General features: G+C 42.2%; 2 protein-coding genes across 9 annotated transcripts in view; both read right to left on the bottom strand.

The window, feature by feature from the left end:
- Nucleotides 1–9,239: 9,239 nt before the first annotated feature.
- Nucleotides 9,240–17,857, bottom strand: atoh1a (atonal bHLH transcription factor 1a). Of its 2 annotated transcripts, XM_071483178.1 has the most exons (4): nucleotides 17,742–17,857; nucleotides 14,916–15,004; nucleotides 14,721–14,820; nucleotides 9,240–10,930 (listed from the first exon to the last, which is right to left on the bottom strand). In XM_071483178.1, the coding sequence occupies exons 2-4, from the start codon at nucleotides 14,949–14,951 to the stop codon at nucleotides 10,116–10,118; spliced, it is 951 nt and encodes a 316-aa protein (XP_071339279.1). In that variant the 5' UTR covers nucleotides 14,952–15,004; nucleotides 17,742–17,857; the 3' UTR covers nucleotides 9,240–10,115. The 2 variants fall into 2 exon arrangements, with proteins under 2 accessions (XP_071339279.1, XP_071339278.1); XM_071483177.1 differs by lacking the exon at nucleotides 17,742–17,857 and having other exon boundaries at nucleotides 11,235–14,950.
- grid2 (glutamate receptor, ionotropic, delta 2) overlaps nucleotides 15,123–25,025 on the bottom strand; it is a 509,848-nt gene continuing 499,945 nt past the window's right edge. For 4 of the 7 annotated variants that reach the window (XM_071483175.1, XM_071483170.1, XM_071483171.1 and 1 more), the window contains one exon: nucleotides 15,123–18,272. In XM_071483175.1, coding sequence (XP_071339276.1) covers nucleotides 17,808–18,272 — 465 coding nt within the window. In that variant the 3' untranslated portion in view covers nucleotides 15,123–17,807. Of the gene's footprint in view, nucleotides 18,273–20,963; nucleotides 21,272–21,610; nucleotides 21,782–25,025 lie in introns of those variants that run through there. The other 3 variants (XM_071483173.1, XM_071483174.1, XM_071483176.1) reach the window with 3 other exon arrangements.

Here is a 25,025-nt window from a genome sequence, read left to right as displayed (position 1 = left end):
TGACAAATGATGAAAGAAATGACATCCTGCTTTCTCAGAAAATATGATTTAAAAAAATATATATGAATGATTATCTTTTAAAACTACAACAGCCATTTGCTGATGTTAATAATTCACAAGACAAAACGCCATCCATGGCAGGTCCGGTCGACAAATAGCTCTCGGCATCAACAACTTTTATCTCTGTTTTTATGATAAGTAGTTCCCATGTCATGTGTGGGAAAGAGGGATGAGACAGATATTAAAGTTGTGTAGGCGAGACAGAGAGATATGGAGACAGAGACATACAGAGAGAGACAAAAGAGAGCTGGAGAGAGGTAGTCGGAGGGAGAATGATTGATTGATGTGGTCAGTGAGGCGTCACTGATCTCCACGGGAGCCCCCCCCCACCCCCCCAATGAAGAGGATGTGGATTGGCCTTAATGGTGTGAAAACGGGGAGACCGTGGCACTAATCTGGGAGGAGGAGGAAGATAAGGACAGCCAAATCATCTACAAACAAACAAGAGCCAATGAGCTCGGAAATTTCTCATGTTTGCAATAAAAATGGATTTTCATTTCACTGGTGCCTTTACCTCGAGGGTAATTTATTCTATGCAGAAGGCATTTCTTCCAAAAATCAACAAACTTTTTTTTTTCGCAGAAAAAAACTGCCTAATATTTAGGCATTTTAATTGTCACTGGAGCAAGTAATAATGCAACTGGGGGACATGATTCATTCCAAAATTAAAAGAGGAAAAGGAAAATGTCTCAGGGAGTTTAACAGGTGGGATATGAGCCTGATCTCACAGTCTGTCAAACAACCATTGTTTATGTGTTTGTGTTACCCTGCAGAGAGGCTTGCTAATCCGTTACAGCAGTAGGAAATGTCTAGCTATATTAGCTGTGTTATCCTGCTGGGATCTTGTATCTCAGTAAGGGTCCTTTACTCTTAAAGATGCCCACAGGCATTACCAACCAACAGACAACAAATATACTTAGAAATGAGTGGAGTTAAGACCATCTGAGAGACGTTTTCACATCTAGCGCTCTGTATGCTTTATGGTAGAAATTTCAGTTTCAGAAAAGCTCAATAATGAATAGTGGTATGCTGATTCAGGAATAATATGAATTGATTTTAAATAGTTGTAATTAAATTTTAGCGCTTGACAATAACAAACTTGAGCTGAGGTATTTAAGCCATTTTTGTGAGGGTTGAGGTTCACAGACCCACTGTTACGTTTCCTGTCCATTTGAAAAGATCCATGCTAATCCAATTCTTTCACTGTGGGAAGTAGTGTGCTGTTGTTTTAATCTAGCAGGGGGCTTGTTGTTTCTGAATATGCCCTGCAGCTATTGCTGTGTGTTAAAGGACTCGAGAAATACATGATAGCACTGCTCCTCTGCTGAGTGGGTGATGTGCAACTGGGTGGGCTTTTCCTCAGGATACATAGTCCCTCTGGGTCTGAGAGAGGACTGATACTCAGGCAACACTTAACAAAACATCATGTCTTAAGTAACCCTAAATACACTGCATTTGTTTGGTATCATCATTTCAAGTGGCTGCACTAAAGTTGTGACAGTAGAATGGGGCAAATTTGAACTACACTTTAAACACCTGTTTAACAGATTTTTTGGGGAATAAACATCAATTAATTCAGAAATTAAGAGAGCCTGGCTTGTACCGGGATTAACAGTGACATAACATGTGGCCTTAATATTCAATCCTATTTATAATATTATATAATTTAAACAGAGCTCACCTGGAAGAAAGAGCAGCACTCATATACTGAACCAAAATTTGACCAAACATGATAAAGTATACACTATGCCTTAGAAACTGCAATAGCCTACATTAAAAATAAATGTTATTAACAGTCTTTGCTGAATGTAACACAGTAACAGTCCATACCTTAACTTTAGAATTAAGTGAACATCTGGTGTCTGGTGGAATATCTATCAGTGAACCAGATGAATGTGGTTCTGGGTCTGAAGTGAGGCAGTTAACACATTGACAGTGGTCTTGCTTAAAGCTTAATGCTGTAACACTGAACAGGAACGTTATATGATATACCTGGCTGGTTTATGCAGCAGGTCAAAGGTGTGTCAGTACATGATGTGTTGACAAAAAGGGAGCCCAGGTCCAGCTCATTTTCTATGTCTTTATGTAACTACATGTCTGTGTGTGTGTGTGTATGTGTGTGTGTGTGTGTGTGTGGGGGGGGTATCTACCTGTGCGATGACTACTGCGTCAAGTTTTTGTCCCTGTAAATGCACTTGTGCCATTGTCCTTGTAAATTCTTGTGTCACTCTTAGTCACCAAGTCTCAATTGCTTGCTTTTCAGTGCACAGAAATGGCTTTCCACAACTCCATTGTGCTGTGCCTCCTTCCTGGATTGGTGGTTGAATGGAAAGACTGAAAGAAGGGCGGTGAAGACTGCAGAACATGTATCTCTAGTTGGTAAGATGGAAGAAAAGATGTGCAAGTGCATGTATGTGTGAGCATGCATCAACCTCACTCTGTGTCTATGTGCACCTGAGAGAGGGAGACAGGCAAGGCGAGGGGGTGCACTGTTGCTGTCTGTGCTCTGTGTAGTGTTTGAGGGCAGGAGGAAGGCTGTAAGTGATATCCTTGTCTGTTCCCTACTTGCCCCACTCTGAGGCTGCTCCACCCAGGCCAGCCCAGGAGAGAGTGGGGGTCCCCTGGGAACTGGACAGGACAGGGAGGGGGGCTGTGCAGCATGGAGGCAAGGCTTTCAGCCATTATGAAAAGAAGTGGAATCAAATACAAGCAAAATCTCCTTCAATATACTGTATCCCTCACCTGAGTAGGGCTGCTAGCTGAAAGGGGATCCGCTGGGGCAACTGTACAATGCCCAGGAAGGACAGGAGAGGAGAGGAGAGGAGAGGAGAGGAGAGGAGAGGAGAAGAGAGGAGAGGAGAGGAGAGGAGAGGAGAGGAGAGGAGAGGAGAGGAGATGTAGTTAATAGATGAGTCAGGGCAAAAAAAGGAAATAGAACCATCATCTGGAGCCTGCTAGAAATTTCAGTCGTTGAGAAGTTCTGCCACTGACCTTTGCACTCACATGAAAATGGAAGATTCACCAGCAGGCATTAGTCAAGTATAGCATAACAGTGGGACTGCTAGGAAACAGTATTTGTTTTGACCAAACCTGGATAGAATTAGGTGAAGTCTATATGCAGTTATGAACCCTTTTGGTCACATGATGATACATGATGACAAAAACAAAAACAATTCTTCCTCCTCATCATTTCTCATCATCAATTTATTCAACCTTGTTGTGCAGGTCCCTGAGATGATGCTGCAACACTGAGTTTGGCCACCTGATTAAGCTAATGGACCTGACACTGGTTACTCATCGAAGTGACAATCAGTGATGTACGGCTCCATGTTCTCGCATGTACACGTTTGTACAGTACACGTGAATCTGGCAGACTGCCAGTGGAGGTTACGTGTGGTGAAAATGACCGGCGTCGAGTGAGTGGGCGGGTGTGGAGGTGTTGGACACACACTAATGACTGCTCACGTGTGTTTGAGGACACACACTCGCAATACCCACAATACACACAACACACACATACAAAAGCAAACTACCTCTCTGCACTCTTACCCTCTCACACACCTCTCATGTTCTAAGGTGTGAAAAAGATAGAAAAGCACCTCAAGCCAAATCACTTCCGAAGTGTCCAGAGGTTTCTTTTCATGTGTGCAGAGTCAGTCAGAGTGAAGGTCTCTTCCCCAGCTGAGGAGGGCCGGCAGCACGCTCTCTGTAACCTGACCCTGCTGGAAGTCATACTGTGTCAAAAGGAGTAAATAACAAGGGCTTTAAGTTGAGGTGTTTCCTATTGGGAAGTATAACTGTGCTACACACACACATGCACACACACACGCACACACAGTAGGTGCACACGTTGCAGTTGAGGTGTTTGCATTGCATTTCTATGACAGAAATTGTTGAAAGTGTTTTTAAAAAATCAATCAGGAATTTTTAAAATGACCCAATGTAAATCAAAATGAGAGCTACAGCAAGAAGAGAGCATGAGATCAAAAGATATAAAATATGTAAGGTTTACAGGGTAGCACGATACACAAAACATCACAAAAAGATTAAAGGCTAAGTGTTAGGAAGTGATTTAAGATGATGATACAGATGATACAGGTGACACACACACACACACACACACACACACACACACACACACACACACACACACACACACACACACACACACAGAATGAAATACATACCCAGATTTGCATAAAATAACATTCACAGAAAGATACAAGCATACACATCAAACCATTACATCCTCAAACATGCAAATCTCCCAAACGCACTCACACACACACACACACACACACACACACAAAGCCATGTAACTGATTCCGCAGGAGCATTGAGTACTGTGGATAATTGGTAGCACCATTGTGCTGCTCTTGAATGGGCTGGTTACCCAAGAAGCCTCATGTTCGTGTTCATGTACATTTGCTTTGAAGGTGGCGGACACAAAGAACTGAACCCTGCCCAGAACAAAGCCCTGGGAGACCCTGCTTCACCCAAAGATGTCTTTCATGGAGAGAACCACAGAGATAAATGATCTTCTTCCTTGTGACAGTGTGTATATGCTCTGTGTGACGGGGCCAGTCTGTGTATGTGCAGATGGACATTAAGGTCTTTCAGGGATGGGCTGCTTGTCATCATAGAAACCACAGGATGTATTTTGTCAAAATAGTTTAACGCCTCTTCTTTAGAGGATGTAAATGCCTCAGCTCTCTGAAACTTTCGAAATAAATGTTGCAATAACTTTGTCTCTATAACAATTCACATACTTCAATTTATCTCAGCATATTTTAGACCTCTTCTCTGATTTTCTGTTTCTATTCTCACTTTGCAGAGGATTTCCTGCCAATACCCAAACTCATGGCCAAAGCACATTAGCCTACAGTATTTAACTTGCTTTCTGCTGCAGAAAGGTCATAAACACTGTGACAGCCATACCGTTGATCCCTTTGTGTCACTGCAAATATTTTTTTACTTGTGTTGAAAACTCAAAACATCAATAGAATTTTAGAATTTAATACATTTTCAAGGCAACTCTAATAAATGACAAATATATGTGACAAATGCAAATACAAATAAACTTATAAAATGTACAGTACAATGAGTCTCTCATTATTTCTGAATCTTTTTTAATAGAAGAACATAAGTTAAATCAATAGCTACATTAAATAGACAGTTAGTGGAGTTAGTACATGGTTTGGGGGCACAGTTTTAATGTCTGACTCATGTGTGTCCTGGTTACTCTCTCAGTTTGAGCAAACTGCCTCGGGAGCTAGGGTTGATAAACTGAAGAGGAAAAGAACTTCATGCTAATTTTTCCCACTTTAATTCAGCTTCATTGTTTCAAGTGTTGTTTTTGCACTCTCGACCAACTTTTCGTGCCAGAATGCCAACTCTCTGAGTGATTTTATCAGACTTACGCATGGTTTGAGTTCTCTTTAAGTCGCTTTGTGTTTAAACTACTTTCTGTTTTAACAGTTTCATTTTGTGAAGTGTCTCTAATTGCAATTTAATATGATTAAACTATTGGTCACCGGAACCAAATTTACATTTACATTAAATTTACTCATTTGGCAGACACAATGCTCCAAATCGACTTGCAAGTGAGGGACAATAGTAAAGCTACACTGCAGTGGGAAACCCTCTTGTAAGTATTAGGTACAACATCTGTTTAATAAGTGCTGGACGATTGTATAAGGAAGTGCATTTTCTAAATAGCCTATACAAACAGATAAGAGTCAACATGTCAACAGTTATCAGTAACAATTCTCAAATTTCAAAGATCATAACCAGATACATGCAATACATTTATAAACTAAATAAGGAATAATGATTTTACTGGCTAAATACCAAGTATGTCTTTTGTCAAATATCAAAAAATATTTCCAAAAAAGTTAACCAATTTTATAATCCAATTTAATCTAATCTAATCTAGGGACCTGTGCTCATAATCCAGTGTACATTTTGCTTTTATTATCTAGTAATTTCAGTACCATTACACACAAGACAACTTTCCAGGTACAAATGGCACAATTTGAGTGACTGTGTGCCACAGCACTGCCAGGGAAACTCATTAACAATTAATACTGAGTTGGAGCACGCAATGCAACAGGTGCTCATTGCGTCACAGCTGCATTGTGTGCATTTGTGTGATCACTATAGGTTACGCTACAGTATTAGGTAATACAGGGGTATGCTGGCTAATGAGAGGTGAAGGCTTTAGGGTTATTTAAGGGTAAGATTAAACAAAGGGGTGGTTATGGTCTTATATCTATTGATCTATCTATCTATGGCTGTCTTTGCTTACTCTTACTCTCCGTAACTACCCACTACGTCCCCTCTTGCAGTTATCTCTTCTCTCTTTTTCCCTCCCTCTCACCTATTATTCTGTCTCTATCTGCCCATGGTGTCCTCACTTGCCATGCTCTCTCTGTCTTCCTCACTCCCTCTCTCTCTCTCTCTCTCTCTCTCTCTGGGACAGCAGATGGAGACTATGGCCCAGTTCTGCCTTTTGTTCTGGGTCCCCAGAGAGACCTGTGGCTTTTTGGACAGCACACAGCTCGGCTCCCCATATCTCATACAAAATGCAAGCGCCTTTCTTTTCATTAAAAAAAAAAAAAAAGAACCTGTGGAATGCATGTATTCTGAATATATTTATTGAAATGAGCATGACTCCAGAGGCCTAAAACATGTTGAATGCACTTCTTAAAGATCTCAGATAAACCCCTGACTTCACTGGATTTTTTTTGTATGATTTTTTTTTCTTTTATGAGTAAAATCTACATTTATGCATAATAATAATCCGAGCTATATTAAGACTTCTAGTTGTGCCCACTTTTTCCTAGAACATGGTGTGGGTACAGTTCATGGTTTCACAGTTGTATTTATCTTATATTTTGCTTGATGCACTTCAGCTTATTTGCCACGACAAGTTAATGGTTATACAATTTCTCGTAAAAACAAACACAACTAAAGAGAGCAACGAAGCAACTATGGCAGTGACGACATTGTTCAAAAAGTACAACCGAGCGAAAACAATAGCCAGGAGCAAGTTACTGTCACGCCCCTCATGATGACAGAAGTTTTTCTTTTCGTTGACTCCTCTTCCTCAGAACAGCATCCACACGCCCCGGTGCCACCAGTGTTTTTATTTTTCGCAACGTCTGCGTGTAAATAATTAATGTGCGTGAAACAGTGAAACCACAACCTGCCCAGCATCCCACCTGTTGAAGACAGGCTGTTTTTACCTCCCGATTTCCATAGGGAGCACCATTAGTTAAACAAATAAAGCCTATTAGCGGCCATTATTATAGCTTGATCTTATTTCAGAACAACATCGTCTTATCTTAGCCTTCTAAAATGCAAAGTGAGTTATAGGTTCCAAGATGACAACAACAACAACAACAACAACAACAACAAGATGAAGATAAGAATGTGGTATTATTATTATTATTATCGTAAACATTATGCAAACTACTATCAATGCCCAGCCGCGGTTGTGGATTTCCTCGTTTTTCATATTAGGTGGTTTAGGCTGTTTGCATACCACACATGAATTTGGACAACAGGCCTACAGACACACCACTTTCATTTTATCTCATTTCGGCTTGCGGTTAATACCGAGGAAAATTTAGGGGCGTTTCGGATTTTTCGATTTTTTTTTTTTAACCTGCTTGACAATTGTGGTGATAGGCCCTTTGTCTTTCCACAGAGAAGTGTGATTTTGCTGTTGTATTCCGGCAGCATCCCTTTAATGTGTGCACGGAAACTTGACCACATTTCACCGCCACACGAACTCGCTGCAGATGGCTGTCTGATCATACAGATACAGTTCCACACGCATAACTCCTGTGAATAATTTAACACAGCATCTTCATTATATTCCCCTTTATTCCCTGCCTTCCAGAGGCGAGCTAAGGGGCAGGGTTGTGATTGGCTAAAAGCAGTGGGTGTGGGACACAGCACTGACAGAGCGCAAACAGGTAGTTCAGGTCATTTCATAAATAATTTCGAAGTATTTTTCTTTTTTTTTTTTTTTTTTTTTTTTGTACCACGATCCTTTGTCCGCCAAAGCTTTTCAAACACCGAGTCGCAAATAAGCGAGAGAAAGAAAAAAAGACTCGCTTCAGCCCGAGTCACGCAGCGGGACGGGTCGTGTTTGTTTGAGTTGATGGAGAGAGAGAAATAAAAGAGCAGGGGAGAGACGGAGAGGAGGAGTGTGTGTGTGTGTGTGTGTGTGTGTGTGCGCAGGTCTTTTCTTCAGTGGAGAAAGTGTGTTTCCTCTCACGTCAGGTCCTCGGGGACACGGTGGGGACCCGCGAGCGCTCACCAGCTGACAGCGCGTGCTCCAGAGGCCATGCGACACCTCGGCCCACGAGCCCGACGCACGCGCCCCATCAGCGAGCCCGCTATTCACCAAATGGACGAGCTGGCAACAGTCCGGGTGGGGGGGTGGGGGGGGGGGATACAGTTTAGTTTTAACGCAGCCTTTCTCTGCCCAGGTCAGCGCGAGCGCCGCGGTTTAGCCGCTTTCCGGGAGGCGCGTGCACCTGCGGCATATGGCGAGCGAGCGCGTGCTGAACTGTTCAGTTTACAGACATGACGTCAGGAGGGATCGAGGGCTGAAGGTCTCTTTAATTAAATGAGAATTATTGTTTGAAGCCTGTTTGCTCGTCAGATTGGTCATTTACTCTGACTTAGGTTTAGGTTTGTAAAAAAATGATAGTATTCATGAAGGTCATCCAAAGCAATGAATGTAGGCCTAATATCAAAAATTAGCTAAAACCTTTTAATTCCCTTTATTTATTTTTATTAGCATAATATATTGATCAAAATCTTTTTTAGCCTACTACATGTAGGTCTATTATTATTAGACGTATTGCTGTTGATAATTATATTAGCTAAGCCATAAACCTGTTTAGCTGTTAATGGTGAACTGGTCCTAACTTATTAAATTTTCTTTCATGCTAAATCACAGATAACCTACTACTACCACTATTATTATTATTATTATTATTATTATTATTATTATTATTATTACAGCGTATGGGGGAAACATTTAGATGGAAATACAGACTCAATTTTTATTTTAAAAACAATAGTTGATAAGTTCATCGCAGTAATCTAAAGAGGGTGGAAACAACGGGAACAAAGAAACATTGGATTTTCGTTTACTTTTTTATTCCCAACATCAAATTAATTAACAATAAATGGCAAAATTTTAGCTTGTTTCAGCAAATTTAACTATGAAGTTATAAAAAGCAAATCAAATGAAACATAGCAATAAATACATGTCAATTAATATTCACCCAGTGAAAGCAAAAGACACACAAGTTCATCTGAAGATACAAAAGAAAATACAAAAGAAGGCAGCAATGATGGCTACATTAAATAGGCTATTTGTATGGAATTGGCAGTAGGATACTACACTATCAAACAAATCAAAACAATAATGTTTATGGTTTGAAAACAAAAATCGTATTTCTCAAGCCTCTGGCTTGTAGATTTTTTAAAGTGCACATCATGAACTTTTAAAGTTGCAAAACAAAATACATAATACAAACAAATTAACAAAAACATAAATCACAACAAAACTCATTTTATAACTACAAAAAAAATGTTTGTTTTTTTACATTATCAAATATAAACAATTATGCATAAATGTATGATTTTGTGGAAGACAGCTTTTTGGTCGGAGTGACGTGGGAAATACCCATGGCAGTGCTGCGGGCGACATGGCAGAGGGGTCTTCCAGCCACGTCTCCATGGAAACTGGAAATTATAGGCTATACATCTATTGGCATAACCGAATTAGGGCTATAATCACATAAAAAATCATCTTTAAACTATGCAACAAGTTGATAAAATAGAATTATTGATACAAATTGAACATGACCTTTTTGAAGTAGCTAGATTTTCTATCCTCTCATAAAATGCTTTTTTGTTAGCAACAGATAAACAGGTAGGCGATGATTGACACGGACTGACGTTATTTTGTTGTCTGCTGGAATGAACCTTCAGTGTAGGCTAGTTGTGTAATCTTTATCCTTAATCATTTAGAAAGAAACGGCGTGATGATGGTGGCTGGGTAGCTTGAGTTCTGAAAGGTCATCTTCTTCGCTTGAGTGAAGCTCCATCGCTATTTCATCGGAGTCACTGAAGTGGGAGTGCGGGGAGAACTCTCCGTCGCTCCGGGGAGACTCTTTCCTTCCCGCTCCGGCCGGTGCCAGCGAGCTGCCTGGCCGAGTGGAGGATGAAGGAGAAGGGACACACATCGTACCTTCAACCATGGCGGAAAACGAACCGTCGTCGAAGGAGGAGCGGAAAGGCGTCCCGCCGATGTGGACAGGTAAGCTGCTGCCTGAGACGGGCACAGCCGCCGCTGTCCTACAGGTCATCGGGGAAGGGGAACCCACGGCGGGAGAAAGCATAATGTCACACTTTGGCGAGTTGTTGTTACTGATGGAGATGTCGGTACTGCTGTTGTTGGAAGAGACCGGACCTTCGAGCAGCTCCGCCAGCGCGTTGATGTAAATCTGCGCCATCTGTAAAGTTTCGTACTTGGAGAGTTTCTTGTCGTTGTCAAACGCCGGGATGACGCTGCGCAGCTCGTCAAACGCGTGATTCAGTCCGTGCATGCGCCTCCTCTCGCGCGCGTTGGCGGCCACGCGCCTCTGTCTCTGGACGCCTCCGTTCGGTCTGCCGCACGCGGCTCTGTGTCTCGTGGAGTCCTCCACGCCGGGCCCCGCGGCCGTGGACAGCCGGCACAGGCCCCTGACTTTGAGCGAAGAGGAGGAGGAGGGGGGGCTCTTGGCAGGTTTTCTGTAGCTGGGAGGGCTGGGATGGCCCGATGACCCCGGGGAGCCGCTCTCTGATAAATAAAAACAACATTTCACTTAACTGGTCTCGTTTGAGAAACAACTTCTAGCCTAATAAAAGCAGCTTTTACAGTCTTGTGATCATTTTTTTTAGTTCATAATCAAGAGCACAACAATGTTTTAACTATAGGATATAAAACACTTTTTCTTTTTCACTTAAACTCTCTCTAAAGAAAAGTAGCTCTTGCTTCTTATTTGCGACCTTCAGTGGATACAAAAGCACCGAGTTCCCTCCCCAGGCGCCAGCTCAGGTCTCACTGCAGGAGACGTAAAGAGCGGACGAGCAGCGTCTCTCACCGTGGCAGGAGCCGCTGCTCGGGCAGGGCGACAGCCGCGAGGAGTCCGCGCAGGCGCGAGGCGGCTGCACCGAAGTCAGCCAGGCGCGTGGGTCGCCGCCGCTGTCCACGAGCGTCAGTCCGGGCTCGTAGCGGGGCTCCTCGAGCTGCCGCTCCCCTCCACGCTCGGCCGCTCCCGGGCTCAGCTGCCGGGGTCCCGGGGCCCCTCTGCTCCAGTCGCCCGCGCTCAGGACCTCCATGTCTCCCAGGCGCGCGAAGTTAAAGCAGGTGTCAGAGAACGCTCGCGGAGGCACGCACTGCGTGGATACGGCTGTCGCGTGCGAGACTCCTTCTCTGGTGTCTCGAGGCGCAGAGTCGGTTTAAAAGGCGGCACGCGCCTGGGAGCCCCCCTCCCCGCGCCGGTCGCGTGTTGACGTCCAATGAGGAGCCTCGAGAGAGGTGATCGTGGCCCCACGAGCCGGAGTGTTTCATGATAACGCGACGATTCGAGGAGTGTTTCACGCGAGGTAAGGGGAACCTCCCACAGGACGCACGTGCACCAGGGGGAGGCGGCGGGGGTTTCAGTGAAGAAGCGTGGACGGCGTGGACCGATCCCACCTGACCGTGGGTCTGTCTTCCACCTCAGGCGTGTCAGGGGGTGGGAGAGGATGGGAAGTGTCTCCAGCGCAGTTATTCTTGTTCAACCCGAGAACCCAAACATTTTCCACCCAAAGACCCAAACTCCAAAGTTCAGTCAACACCGACTGTGCATCATGTGTCTATTACCGTCACGATTAGGTAAGAATACTGAAAGAAAATAATTTAATAAAAGAGAAAAAAATCAATCTCTCTCAATATGGACACAGGCCCAGGTCTACAGACTCTTGAAATAAAACAAAACACAGAATAAGTTGCACAAATGATCAGAGTTAAGGGATAAAACGCCTTCACAGTGTAACAGTGTCTGTACCTGCGGCTTCGCCAGGAGTCAGCCTGAAAAAAAAAAAAGGTTATTTGCGGCTCCTGGGCCGCATTCATTAAGATCATCTCCAGTTTGCATTTTTCTTGTGCATCGGTTTTAAAAACGTCTGGTCCGGCTCGGAACGGCCTGTCGCGAGAGAGGGCTTCACGTGAGCGGAAACATGAGCAGGGCCCTCGCGCTGGGAGAGCGGTGAGGAGAAAACACACACACACACACACACACACACACACAGAACACATTGTAGCTGTGGACAGGAAAACAAACTAGAAAAGCTCATAACGAATGAGAAATCCACCTGCAGTCGACTGATCAAAGCTAAGCCAGGCTTACTGAGATGCAAACTTTAGGCCTAACCTGGCAAATGAACAATGGGCTAATTACTGGGTGGAAATTGGCTATTTAACCTAATTGCCATGGTCGACTTAGGATAAGAAGGATATAGCCTCAGATACAAGTTAAGTACAGTGTCCCAATGATCAAGAGGGTCAAGTCAAGCCTACGTGTTATAGATCCTTGCTCAGCCACAGCCTTTTGTCAGCAACATTAAATGCCCCAAAAACGACATACAACCAGTAGGCCGTGACTCTACAAACATCACAACTTTGACATCAAATACCAGCCAATACTAGGCTATATGCTAGGAATGGTTAGAAATATGCGTTTGGACCTTAATGTGCAAAAAAACAACTTGCGGGAGGAAATCCCATAATTTCAGAGATAACTCGACATCATGCTTTTCTATTTTTTATTCATGTATTCATCATGGGGACGTCTTGCGGGCTAGAGGTCTGGCGCCGAGCGTTCGCCCCCTCTTCCCACCTACAAGCCCCCCATCCAACGGGCCGGCCCGGGCTCCTGAAGCTACCGACAGGTTGGATATTGTAGCTGGCGATTATTAAAGTGTCGCAGCCACAATAGAGACTCTATGTTCCATTGGTCACGCCTGGGGGGCTCCTCCATGGAGAGGGGGGGGCTCCCATTCCAACGCGCTGGAGGAGTCTGCGTGCTGCCGCTTCTCACTCCCGTCACCTAGGAGACCGAGGCGCGACGGGCACGGGGCTGGAGTGAGGGGAGCGGGACAGGGATTTCAAAACGTCACTGAATCCTTCCCTCAATTCAATAAATCCAGGTCTGATGTTGGTTTTGATGAAGTAGGCTACACCCAAAATATAAATATAACTTGAAGCCTTCACCAAGGAAACTTTATTGTCTCGAAACTTTTAACCATTTGTCAAACTAATAAGTCTATTTTATTTCAGCTGTGTTGGAAAGTAACTAGGCCTATACATTTAGGCTACTAAAACTGCAGCAAAGAAGGCTAATTATAATATGTAGGCCTATGTGTTATGAATTTCACTCCTGTATTAGTTACAAATATGTTGCAAAGTACTATGTACTATCCATTAAGATCATAGGGTATTACTGCTTTAGGCCGGCTTTCTCTACGAATCCAGTCATATAAGCCTAATATAACTTATTTGAAACTTAAAATACATTTGGATTCTAATATTTTTGTACTTCTATTTAAGTACAGTTCTAGGACTTATAATTGATTAGTTCTACATTGTTCCTTGCTCAACTAAAAGCTATGCGGTTCTGCCACAAGAAAATATTTTTATGCCCAAAACCCTGCTTGCCCTCAAAAACTGTAAAAACACTTTAAATGATGGGAAATATTCATCAAACAAAAAGGTGGCTAGAATGAATTTAGGTGTTTAATTGCTCTTTATGAAGGTGAATTTTACATCAAGGTGCTGACTGTGATCTCTCCTCTAACTGTATAGTATCAAGTTGGTTGTCACTCACTTATGCCCAGTGGAATTCAAAGCACAATCAACATCTGATAAACTGATTTTCTACATTACTTTTCAACAATTCTGGCAATGTCTGGCTGCCATTCATCTTGTCATAAAGTACAAACTGAGTTCACCCTGACAGACTTGGAAATCTCACTGAAACTTGGGCGAGCTAAACAGTGCCCCTCTCTGGTTAAAAAAGGCTATTACAACGTAGTGCTCCATTGAACTTGACAGCAGTTGTCCTCAGCAGTGCGTCTCTCCAACTGTTAACAGCAGTATACAGGCCTTTGAAGTGATAGCCCATTTGAAGTGAAGGACACAAAAGCTCAGCTCATGCTTGAACTTAAAATCTGTCCCACACATAAAAATCATCTCATATCACCCGAACCAATTAAACCAATTTACTTCTTACTTAACTTTAATCTAATATTCCCTCCTTAAATCTGTTAGGTTTTTGCTGCAAGGGCTAAAATCCTTTTTCATCAACAATAAAAAGGACACCCTGCCTGTATCAAACATTTTTACTTATTCTGAATCAATTGGCTCTTTGAAATTTAAATGGTCAAAACTACACTGACATGCAAATTTACAAATCCCCTAAAGGCTAGGTCAGTCATTATTACAGGTTTCAACCTTAAGACTGGATTTTTCTGCAGAATCATTCACTTTTGTAGACAGCAACTGTCTTCGCAAGCATGATTACTTACCTGCACCTGGATCAACTTACCAGTAAGATGTGACTTGTGCACATCTGGTGAACACTGTGGGGTGAAGGAACTGGTGTCTGCTGGTGAAGTATTCGTTTTGATTATTTGGTGATCATGCCTCTGTTCACGAAAAAGAACACACAGTGACACTTGTTATGCAGAAGCTTCTTCAGTGTGAAATTTTAACTCTGAATAAGTGTCTTTCAGTAACGTGCCTTTTTCTTTAAATTTACTGATGTTTGGTGTGACATCACTTTGTCGTTGCTGTGATTTTTTCACCATTCACCATGTCAGAGGTGAGACCCTAGATCACAAAGAATAATAATACAATATTAACAGAAATTATTCACAATTTGCTGATCAATATTTATGAAATTTACCATGGTTGTCTAGAGTAGCAAAGACAACAAATGCAATCCCACTGTAGAAAACCTGTTTATTAGACAAATTATACACAGAAAGCTTTGCCACTTGTAACAGAGGCCCAAGTTTGTTCAGTTTTTGAATAATATGCAACACATACAACAAAATAGGCCTATATTAAATACTGTACATCATAAATTTTTGAAAATTATCAAGTAAATCCTGTAGTTCTATGTATGAAATTAAAAATGTTAACAGATAGCGCAATAGCAAGTTTGTGCATGCTTTCTTTTTAATCAACTTGCCACTTTTTGTTATTTAGCCAGCAAATAATAGAATGACGGCATGAGAAAAGCAAAGTTTGTGTTTATGTTGACCAGGGGCAGGACAAGGGAAAACCAAATGCAGTAATGTGACTGCTAAACTCAGCACTAAAGCTCATCGTGATATACTCTTCTCTTTTGTTAAAGAAAAATAGCATCAACATGTAAAATATACATTTTTATAATGTCTCTTTCATTTATACTAAATAAAACTTTTTAAATGTCTGTGTCCTATTTGTCATTCAATAGCCATACTGTAGCCTAATATAAGAAAAGAATGCCTAAGAATGCTTGCTTCAAAACACTGTGGCTCGACTGAGATCTCTACGCACAACATTTTGCGGTTTTAGTTCTTAAAGATAACAAACTGAAAACTTGTTCTAAACAACTAACATTATCAATTATTAATACAGTGTTAGTGAAAAAGGTTTGGTTCCATTTTACCACCCCAGCCCCGAATCCGCAAAATATCCTTTAATGCTCTTATTGTACCATTCCCCTTCCCCACCCCAAAATGCACCTTAATGGTCTCACTTTATTTAATTGGCACTTAAAAACAAGTTATATAAACAGTACCCTTAACATTACAGATATGAAATAGAAGTATATTTCGGACTGATCTCATAAAAGGCAGCCACTGGATTCCGATGGCCTTTAACTCTTTGTGACATTCCCATGACCCTAAAGCACAACCACTGATTCGCTGTTCTTAAATGTTTCCAGTATACGGTGATATACGGTGATATTTTGGGTTTGACTGGAAGTTGGAAGGGTACAACTCTCTAGTTGACGTAAGGCCTGTACTGAAGATGCTGTTGTAATGGCTTCTCCTCAACACAAAATCAACTCCATTTCACCACTTGAACCTGATAAGTGATCAATGAACTCAAACATGACATGACCTTACAGAATGAGCTTTTATCTTTTAAACACCCAGGCCATGGTGGCAGTAAAATTAAGCAAAACAAAGAAAAATCAAAAGTAAAAGTTTGAATGACAATGATGCAAAACCAGAGACTACAGCACTCAATTAGCAGTTTTTCAAAGTTTGCTGAGGGAAAAAAACAAGTAGACAGCTCAGAACAATGTTATTTTTTTGTACTTCCTGACCAAAACACATTCCACGCATTAAAATCTATTTTTTTTTTCAAAAACAAAATTCAATAAAAGACATATAATAAGCATAAGCTTTTTGAAGTCTTTCAGCTTGTCTTTTATGTTTTTTTTTTCTCTTTGTTTTTTGTATCATCCCTTTTTACTATCCCTCAGTGTCTGATTAGAGGATCTCACCTTGACTTGAAAAGCACACAATACAGGTGAGAAAAGAAAAGGTCAGATCTACATACAATCACTTACAGGTCTGTGGGCACTGGTACAGTGCAGTGGGATTGATAAAGAGTCTTTAATGTGCATCAAAATGGTGAAAACAGTTTCAGGCTGATGCACCAAAATGGCAGAAATAGTTTAAGATCGATGCACCAAACTGGTGATTCTACAGTGTCGTACTGTTGCACTGTCATGGCATTTCAACAGTTTTCAGACCGACGCACCATTGAGGTGTCAACATGTGTTCAGCTGTTAAGTCTTAGGTCTAGTCAGGCCACTGTGTGGACACCATCTTGGAGATGATTACACATTTAGAACCCCAGGTATTGCTGCAACAACACCAGAGAAGAAGAGAAAACTGAGCATGGACTCCCACATAGTGAAAAGGCAGAGTAAACCTGGAGAAGTGGAGTCTTCCAATATTCACTGAGATGGGGCCTTTTCAAAATTTCAAGGGGCTGCTGTATGCCTTCCCAGGGCTACAAACAAAACTATGGGTTATATATGCCTTCACAAAATAACTTTTGCCCCATAAGTGCTCATTAGTTGTTGTTTCTTGGCTAAAGATACAACCATTCATCCACAAATGGCAGCCCTGGAGCTCACAAGAATGTAGAAATATTTCCTGCGGTTGGAGTCATAGAAACTAAACCCTCTGAGGTGGGGTTCAGACAGTAATAGGAGTCAGGTCATTTCAGCAAATCTCCATTACATGAGGCAGTCCACATGTCATAAAAGAGAAACAATAAAAAAAAGATCCCTTTTCACACATATCCCCAAAAATAATCCCCCAAACAATCACAAGAACAACAACAACAAAGCAAAGATTCAAGACCTCCCCACCCTCCCACTTCCCTTCTTGCACCTCACCAGCATGGTTTGCAGGAGGATAAGGAACGCCCCTCCGCCTCCCTCATCTTCTCCACATATAAAACAGAGAGCTTCCTATGTACACAGATCTCTATCTTCTGACTTTTTAGCTTAGCCATAATGTATTTGTTCTAACACCCCATGACTGACTCTAACCACCTCGCCTCCTGTGTCTGCTCCTTCTCCTTCTCTTTCTCCTGAACCAACTGTATCCTTAGCAACTCCTCATATGGAGGTGCCCCTGTCTGGATCATTGCCATATCCAAAGTTGGGTCCTGGACCTGTGGGCTGGTAGGGGATGGAGGACATTGTTTTAATGGGGCTGCGGAAGAAGCCACCGTTGGGAGCCCTCTGCCTGAAAGGGCCCACCCCGCCAGTCCGGTGGTCCTGGAGAACGCCCCCGCCACCGCCACCGCTACCGAAACCAGCGGAAAATCCAGCGGCAGCTTTGGCAGAAAGGCTGCGGCTGAGGGTCTGGATCTGCTCAGGGATGAAGGTGGTGGTGGTGATGTGGGTGTTGCGGAAATCACTGATTTGCTCGAGTGCCTGGCGTGCAGCAGGCAGTGCATCCATGTCAAGGGGTGTTAAATCGACGGAAGAGGTGGAGAATTGCTTGTGGGGGCTCTCATCCTCGGTGCACAAGCTGTTAACCCGGCGGTGTAGGTGCTCCAGGTCGATCTCCTTATCGTCCTGCAGGTGGGGAGGGGCAGGAAAGGAGCAGGAAGGAGAAGAGGAAGCAATGATGGTAAATGATAGAAGGAAAGAGAGGTTAATGAGAAGGGGGGGAATTGGAAAGAGTATAATAAGATGAGAAGGAATGGGATAGGAGAAAGATCCAGGAATAGTGTTTAAGGATGGGAGAGGGGGATGAGGGCAAGAAAAGAGAGAGAGAAGGGAACAATAGGCCAGAAAGAAGGATGAGAAAGTTGGAGGAGTGAGATAGCAAGAAAGAAGATAGGAGGTATGAATTCAGGAAAGTAAGGAAGGAAAGGAGTGAAAGGAGGTGAAGGAAAGGAATGAAGGTAGTGCCAATAGAGGAGTAAGGAATGGAGGAACAATGAAGGAAACAGAGTGTGTGCAAAGAGGATATTTTTGGAAAAGAAGTGGACAAGGATGGGTTGTGTTTGTGTCCAAGTGACAGGGATGGGATGTCATCCATCCGACCAGTATAAATGGATAGTAGGAATAATAGTGAAAGCAAGAGAACAGTATTGGACAATCCAGATGATGATATGAGGGAAAGATGACACGCATGTGGCCAAACAAAGGTTTTGGCACAATTAAAAAAAGAGATACAAGTAGAGGTTAGTGCGGTAGTTAAGTGTGACAATGACAGTAACACAAAATAAAAGCAATATATAAATTTTTGATGAGAGGTGAGCAAGGGGATGACAGGAAGCAGGGAGAGTGAAAAGAGAGGAGGGGGAAAATGGAGGGAAGGATAGAGAAGCACACTCTGAGCTGTGGTCAGGATATTGAAAGAGAAACATAAACACACTTCTAAAAGGGGGTGCAGATAATCTGGAATACACACAACGCCATCATGCTGTGTGTTCTGCATTCCAGGGTGCTAGGTCTATTGTCACGCAAGCGTTACCATACCATTATCTAATATTACACTAAAAATGCAACTTATACTATGGAAGCCAGTCCAAATGCTAAACAATACCTTATTTATCTTAAGTATTTTTCCTGCTGCTTGTCACCTGTATTGCAATCTGGACTTGTGCCAAAAAGTTCACATTGAGATTGACATCTCATTTTCAAGTGAATCTTTTCCAGGCCACATACAATTCATCACTGCAGCTGCTCTGGCTTATCTATTCAACTGCATCATACAATAGAGATGCTTTAACTTTAATCAACCAATATTTAACAGTCTTAATCTAAACAAGTCCACCTATAGACAATGCACATACATTTACTTAAGCTTTAACTTATAGTAAAAGGTAAATGAAACTTATAGAATTACAAGGCATACATTATATGACTCTATTCACATATAAATAACTTATCCACATGGTCTAAAAGATGGTAACACTCAGTGAGAGGTGTTTCATGCTTTTACTGGATAGGGGAGGGTGGACAGTAGTGCAGGGGAGCTCAGTTTGCAATGAATGAGGTGAGGAGAAAGAGTGAGAGGGTTCAGGTGCACAGTGTTAGAAGATGCTGGAAACTTTAAAATTTTCACATTGTCAACAAATGTGCCAATGTGCGTCTCTACGTTTCTGAGAGGTGGGCTGATTCGAGGATTTCTGACGGGTCTCAGAGGTAGGTGTTGGGTAGTGTGGGGTGTCTTGAGATGTCTCATTTTGGTGTTTCAGACTTCATTGTTTGGGTAAAGGCAAACAGGGTTTGTGAGTAAAGGAGTCACATTATTGTGGGTGAAAGTAGATTTACTGACCGTGTCCTTTTGGTCTGGGGGGCTCTGGAGGGGGCTCTGGCCCTACTGTATGTTGCTCACGCACAGAGGGGACCAACAGTGGCGCCCCCTGGTTGCCATCTAAGGAGGGGACAGTGCGGGGAAGGAGAGGACGAGAGGGCGCTAATGTTTGTCGTGACACTATCATACACACACTAAATGTTTGAAAGAAGGAATATTGAGAGGGTAGAGTTGGTAACAAACGAAATTCAGGGAAGTGAAAGAGAAGAGTGAATCACAAATGGTCAGTCTGCTGTCTTTGAAAGGAGATTAATGGGTAACTATGAGGAGTGATTGAAAGGGACTAAGGTAAGGAAAAGTGGAAGGCTTTCATGGAAAAGTGGTAGGATCTGACTGCATTTACATTACAGTGAAGCAAAGTGTAATTTTTCCCTCCATTATAATACACACTGTAACATTACAAAAGAGAAGTCAACACTGAATCACTCAAATGATCAAAACCTATACTGACTGAAATAAAATCACAAATCTAGGTGCCTGATATGTATTTAAATATACATCTCTAATTTACTGCGTATTGCAAAGGCATTATCTTGGACAACAAAGCCAAGTTTACACCATAAAATGGTTTTTGGCTTCAGTTGTTATAAAATGTCTATGTTACATAAAATAAATAATTCCTTGCAGGCTTTTACCTGAATATATAATTATACAGAGCATTTCACTTTGACTATTTGGTCAAAGATGACGCTCGACTTGCCTCAAGATAGAGAGACAGCACCATCTACTGGCAGAAAGGCATCATTGTAGTCAACTGGCAACTTGCCAGGTAAATAAATAATTTTGAAAGAGGTACATATGTTTCCAGCAGAGAGCTTCGCTATACTGTGAATCCAAAAGTTTGAACCTTTCTCCCTGTTGTGCATCATTTATCTAGTTCCATTATCATTAATATATCATGACATTCCAAAGTACATCTGTCTTCAAGCATTACTAACCAATGATTTATTTTTATCTTCTATTGTATGTATAACCTTGGGGTGGGAGGTGAGGTGGTGAAGGTGGTCATTCTCATTTTAGGGGTGAGCTCAGAGGGATTGGTGGGTTCGTAGGAGTGCTGCACAATCAGGGCGCAGGGAATGTCGCAGCATGCTGGGGGCTGGTAATGGGTGGCGGTGGGGGCAGTGGTGTTGCTGGTGTTGGGCGTCTGGTTCTGGGTCTGACCACCCAGGGCAAGAGGGTGCTCGTTGGGGCTGTGAGGGCACGGATCGGCAGCTTGCCTGGCAGATGAGCCATCTGCCTGTGTCTGGTGTGAGTGTGTGACGTGTATATGGGTGTGTGTGTGAGCAAACGGGACAGAAGGAGAGGGACAGAAAGAGAGAGGGATATGAAAGAGAGATGTGGAGTATCATATAAATTTGTTTGTGTGTTTGTGTGCATGCAAGTTGAGTGGGAAGATTAAAACAAGCCCAAAAAAAAAAAAAAAGAAGCCAAATAGACACACAGGCAGACAAACGGCAGACCGGCGGAGACAGAGAAGGGATGAGTGACAGACAAGATCAGGCAGATGGATGGTAAGGTGGAGGAGAGAGAGAAGTCAATTGGAGAGACAGACGGGTGGGGGGTGAGCGAGAAGAAAGACATGGCAGTCAGTCAGCACACACAGTTAAGCAGGTCGTTCTGTGCTGTGTCCTCAGAGAGACAATCACACAGTGGTTATATACCTGGAAAGGGGAGATGTTTAAATGGCATTTTGTATTGCTCTCTCCCTCTCTCTCCCCCTCGCCCGCTACACCCCTCAACACAGTGTACTTATCTACAAAAACAAAACATGAGACAAAATATGAGAGCTTTGAGCCACAGTGACACAGATCATTGTAGAGAGTTAGAACGAGGAGACCGGCAATTCCCATCCAAATCATAAAAATTCAAAAAGACGAGGTTTTAGGTGCATCAAAGAAGCTGATACACAAGGAAGTGCCTGCTCTTCTCATGCTAAATCTACATGGATTATATGAAATATAAGACATGGTCAAAACCACAGATGTAACCTTTATGGAAGAGTTCTGACAATGACAATTATCTCTATTTTGACTATACGCAGCAGTAGAGTTACTCTCTGTTTTGAATTTATGCAGATGCCGTTGATTCCAATGACAGAACTCTTTCATACAAACCTCTGGAGAAACATACATACGCCAAAAAGGCTAAAGCAATACAGCTGCCCTGTTATGAATGAAATGGGCCTCAAGACACTCTGACAACTTGCTAATAGCTTGTCAAAAGAATCAAGATGTCAAAATTTAGACTCGCCTCCGAAACAGTGTTAAGGGCACCTTGATCCATTTTCCATATCATTACAAACATACCCAGATACACACCCAACCCAAAATGAGTTCAGATGCTTTTGAGCACAGTAAAAGAGCAATACAGAGGAGGTTGACTAAGTGTTTCAAAATATATAAATGAAACATTCTGTAGTGCACTGAAGTCATAATTCATTTGACTAAAATGTTTACTATGAAAACTACCAAAATAGCAGGGATGACTTGCAGGGAGACACTTACACAATCCCCTTTTAATTTGTACATATCCTTGTTACATGTGCTCAATCATGATAGATCTATTATAACTGATAATCCACATGAGTCAGCTGTGTAGAAGAGTGTGCATTTGTGTTTGTGATTGTTTAAGACAAGTAGAAACACTCATAAGCCTCACAGATAACTATGTCAGCCATTCCGCCACACACAACACAGAACCACAGCACAAACGCAAACACTGACAGAGAGCCTGCAGTCAAAAGCAGTTTAACACAGCATTACAGCATTAGGTATGAATGTGAAGACAGTATGCACAGTATGTGATTATGCGTGTTTAAGTATGTTTAAGAGACAGACACAAAACAGCTTAGTTGAAATAGAGTATGAAAATTGGGTTGTGCACTTTCATGTATACAGGAAGCATGTATGGGTGCATGTGTTTGGCAAGTGGGGATGATATTTTGCCCATACAGTTTGATGGATAAGCACAGTCATGATTTATGCCAGTATTTACTCATTTTAAGTGAATCACATCCATCTTAAGGTGTGTGTGTGTCATCGTGAGTGAGATAACCTGATTCTGGACTGCTGAGAGATGGAAGGAACATGAACAGAAAACCACTGGGGTCTATGAAGCATGTTTAAAACAAACTGAACAAATGTATATCTTGCATTAATGGGTCTCATGATATGGAATACCTGACACAAAGTTTGAGCATTCGTCATATTAACACAAGCCTGACACGATGGAAGAAGTGAGAAGTGAGATGGTGATGTGTATGCATGCATGTGAGAAGGCAAGCTCATTGCTGTGTGTGTGTGTGTGTGTGTGTGTGTGTGTGTGTGTGTGTGTGTGTGTGTGTGTTACTGTAAGGGGGGCCTTATTGGGAAAGCTGTTTGTCATCTTCACAGAGGACAAATGAGGGTATGTCTTTTGATTTTCTAATTAGGAACCTTTAGAAATGATTAGCAAACGTGTGAGCGGTGAGACCCGACTGATAATCCCGATGACTTCAATAGTATGAACATTCATTAAAAATGTCCAATGGAAAAGAATGATTCTAGTGATATCCACAAACACTATATTTTATCAGAAATGTTACATTCATTAATACATAATACATTCAGTATCGGTGGTGAAAACCATGGGAAAAGCTGTAGCTGATATTAGCCTGAATTCTCTAAACAGTAGGTCTCTCGCTGCGTGGGAGTAAAGCACTGGGAGTAGAGTCCTCATGCCAAGTCTGCACTCCTTATTCATACTCCTGGTGCCAGTGTATTGGACTAAGCCAAGTCTTCTCGATTATTCATAAACAGTGGGTCACCAGACTTCCCTTTTCTGTGTGAAGGTTGCAAAAATGCACAAGGACTGCATGCTCTTGGCCCTGTGAGATGGACTCAAGTAATGTTAGCATTTACTGTGACAGCAAGATCGAGGCCAACGAGTTCTTCATTTAAACTGACAGAGAGCAAGGCGTCTGGTGGAGTTAATCACAAGCTTTATGGTTTGCTTCACTTTATTAATTCAACTTTAGGAAGTTAGATGACATTAAACACACCAGACTAACTCCATTGGCCATGACTAAGGCCAAATTGCACGCAGAGGCAGACTTTTCCCCAGCCGATAAAACGCAACATATGCAATTTATCTAATTAGCTGCTTTGAAGTTGACTAAAATTTGTCTTCCGTCGTCCACTGAGTCAGGATATGCTGCAGTGGTACCATCCTGACTCTCTCCTGTTCTGTTCTCAGCAACCATCTTTAAAAACTTAAAAACATTCTGCACAGATGGTGATTTGTATGTATGGTATTGGCACTATTTTCATATGTATTATGAAAAGTCTGTTATAAGAGTAAATTGATTGATGAGGTGAGTTCTATTTTTAAATTGCAGTGGTTTTTACAGTCAAGTGGTCTTTCAGTGTCTGACCACGTCTGAGGGGAATAATGTTTATTGCACTCAAAGGAGAGGTGAAAAATTTGCAGTCAGGACACACAATAGTTGTTCAAATAATGCAAAAAGTGGGGCAGTGTCTCCTCAAAGGCATTCATGTTCACATGAAAAGTGATGACAGTAGTTATGTGGAGAATGAAAACAGCAAACTTGAGAGGAAATTTCAAATCCTGCTTACTTTCTCACCTCTGTGCAACCTGGTGAGCTGCTGAGTGAAGTGGGCATGCTTGTTCAATTGTAGGATTCAGAAAATTGCAAAAGTACTCTGATGAAGCCCGCCTAATGTGGGGGGTCTCAGATGCTGTTTGATGATCCGACAAGACTTTGTTTGAAGGATAGTGAACCCTTTAGGCTCAGTGGTTACTCTGAGTAGCCTGTGAGCTAAATCAATGGCAATCAATAGGTCAGTGCTTTGACAGAGTGAAGTCAGAGGTCAACCACCAAAATAATCACGGCTGACTGAGCCAACTTCATTTTCACCATGGAAGCACTGAAAGGGCTGTTCTACTAATACACTATTAATTTAACACTTTGCTCACACTGACTTCCAAATGCTTTGATT

The sequence above is a fragment of the Trachinotus anak genome, unplaced genomic scaffold (assembly GCF_046630095.1).
Source record: "Trachinotus anak isolate AG129_WGS33_773 ecotype Australia unplaced genomic scaffold, CSIRO_AGI_Tana_v1 ptg000008l, whole genome shotgun sequence".
Lineage (NCBI taxonomy): Eukaryota > Metazoa > Chordata > Actinopteri > Carangiformes > Carangidae > Trachinotus > Trachinotus anak.
The sequence above is the reverse complement of the archived record's forward strand: the minus strand, read 5'-3'. Positions and strand labels throughout refer to the sequence as shown.

Bases quoted from the DNA above. Each gene is read 5' to 3' on its own strand.
- atoh1a (XM_071483177.1), bottom strand. From the start codon at position 11,472: ATGGAGGTCCTGAGCGCGGGCGACTGGAGCAGAGGGGCCCCGGGACCC. The intron at 10,931-11,234 runs GTGAGAGACGCT...TTTATTTATCAG, and splicing joins GAGCAGCGGCTCCTGCCACG to AGAGCGGCTCCCCGGGGTCA.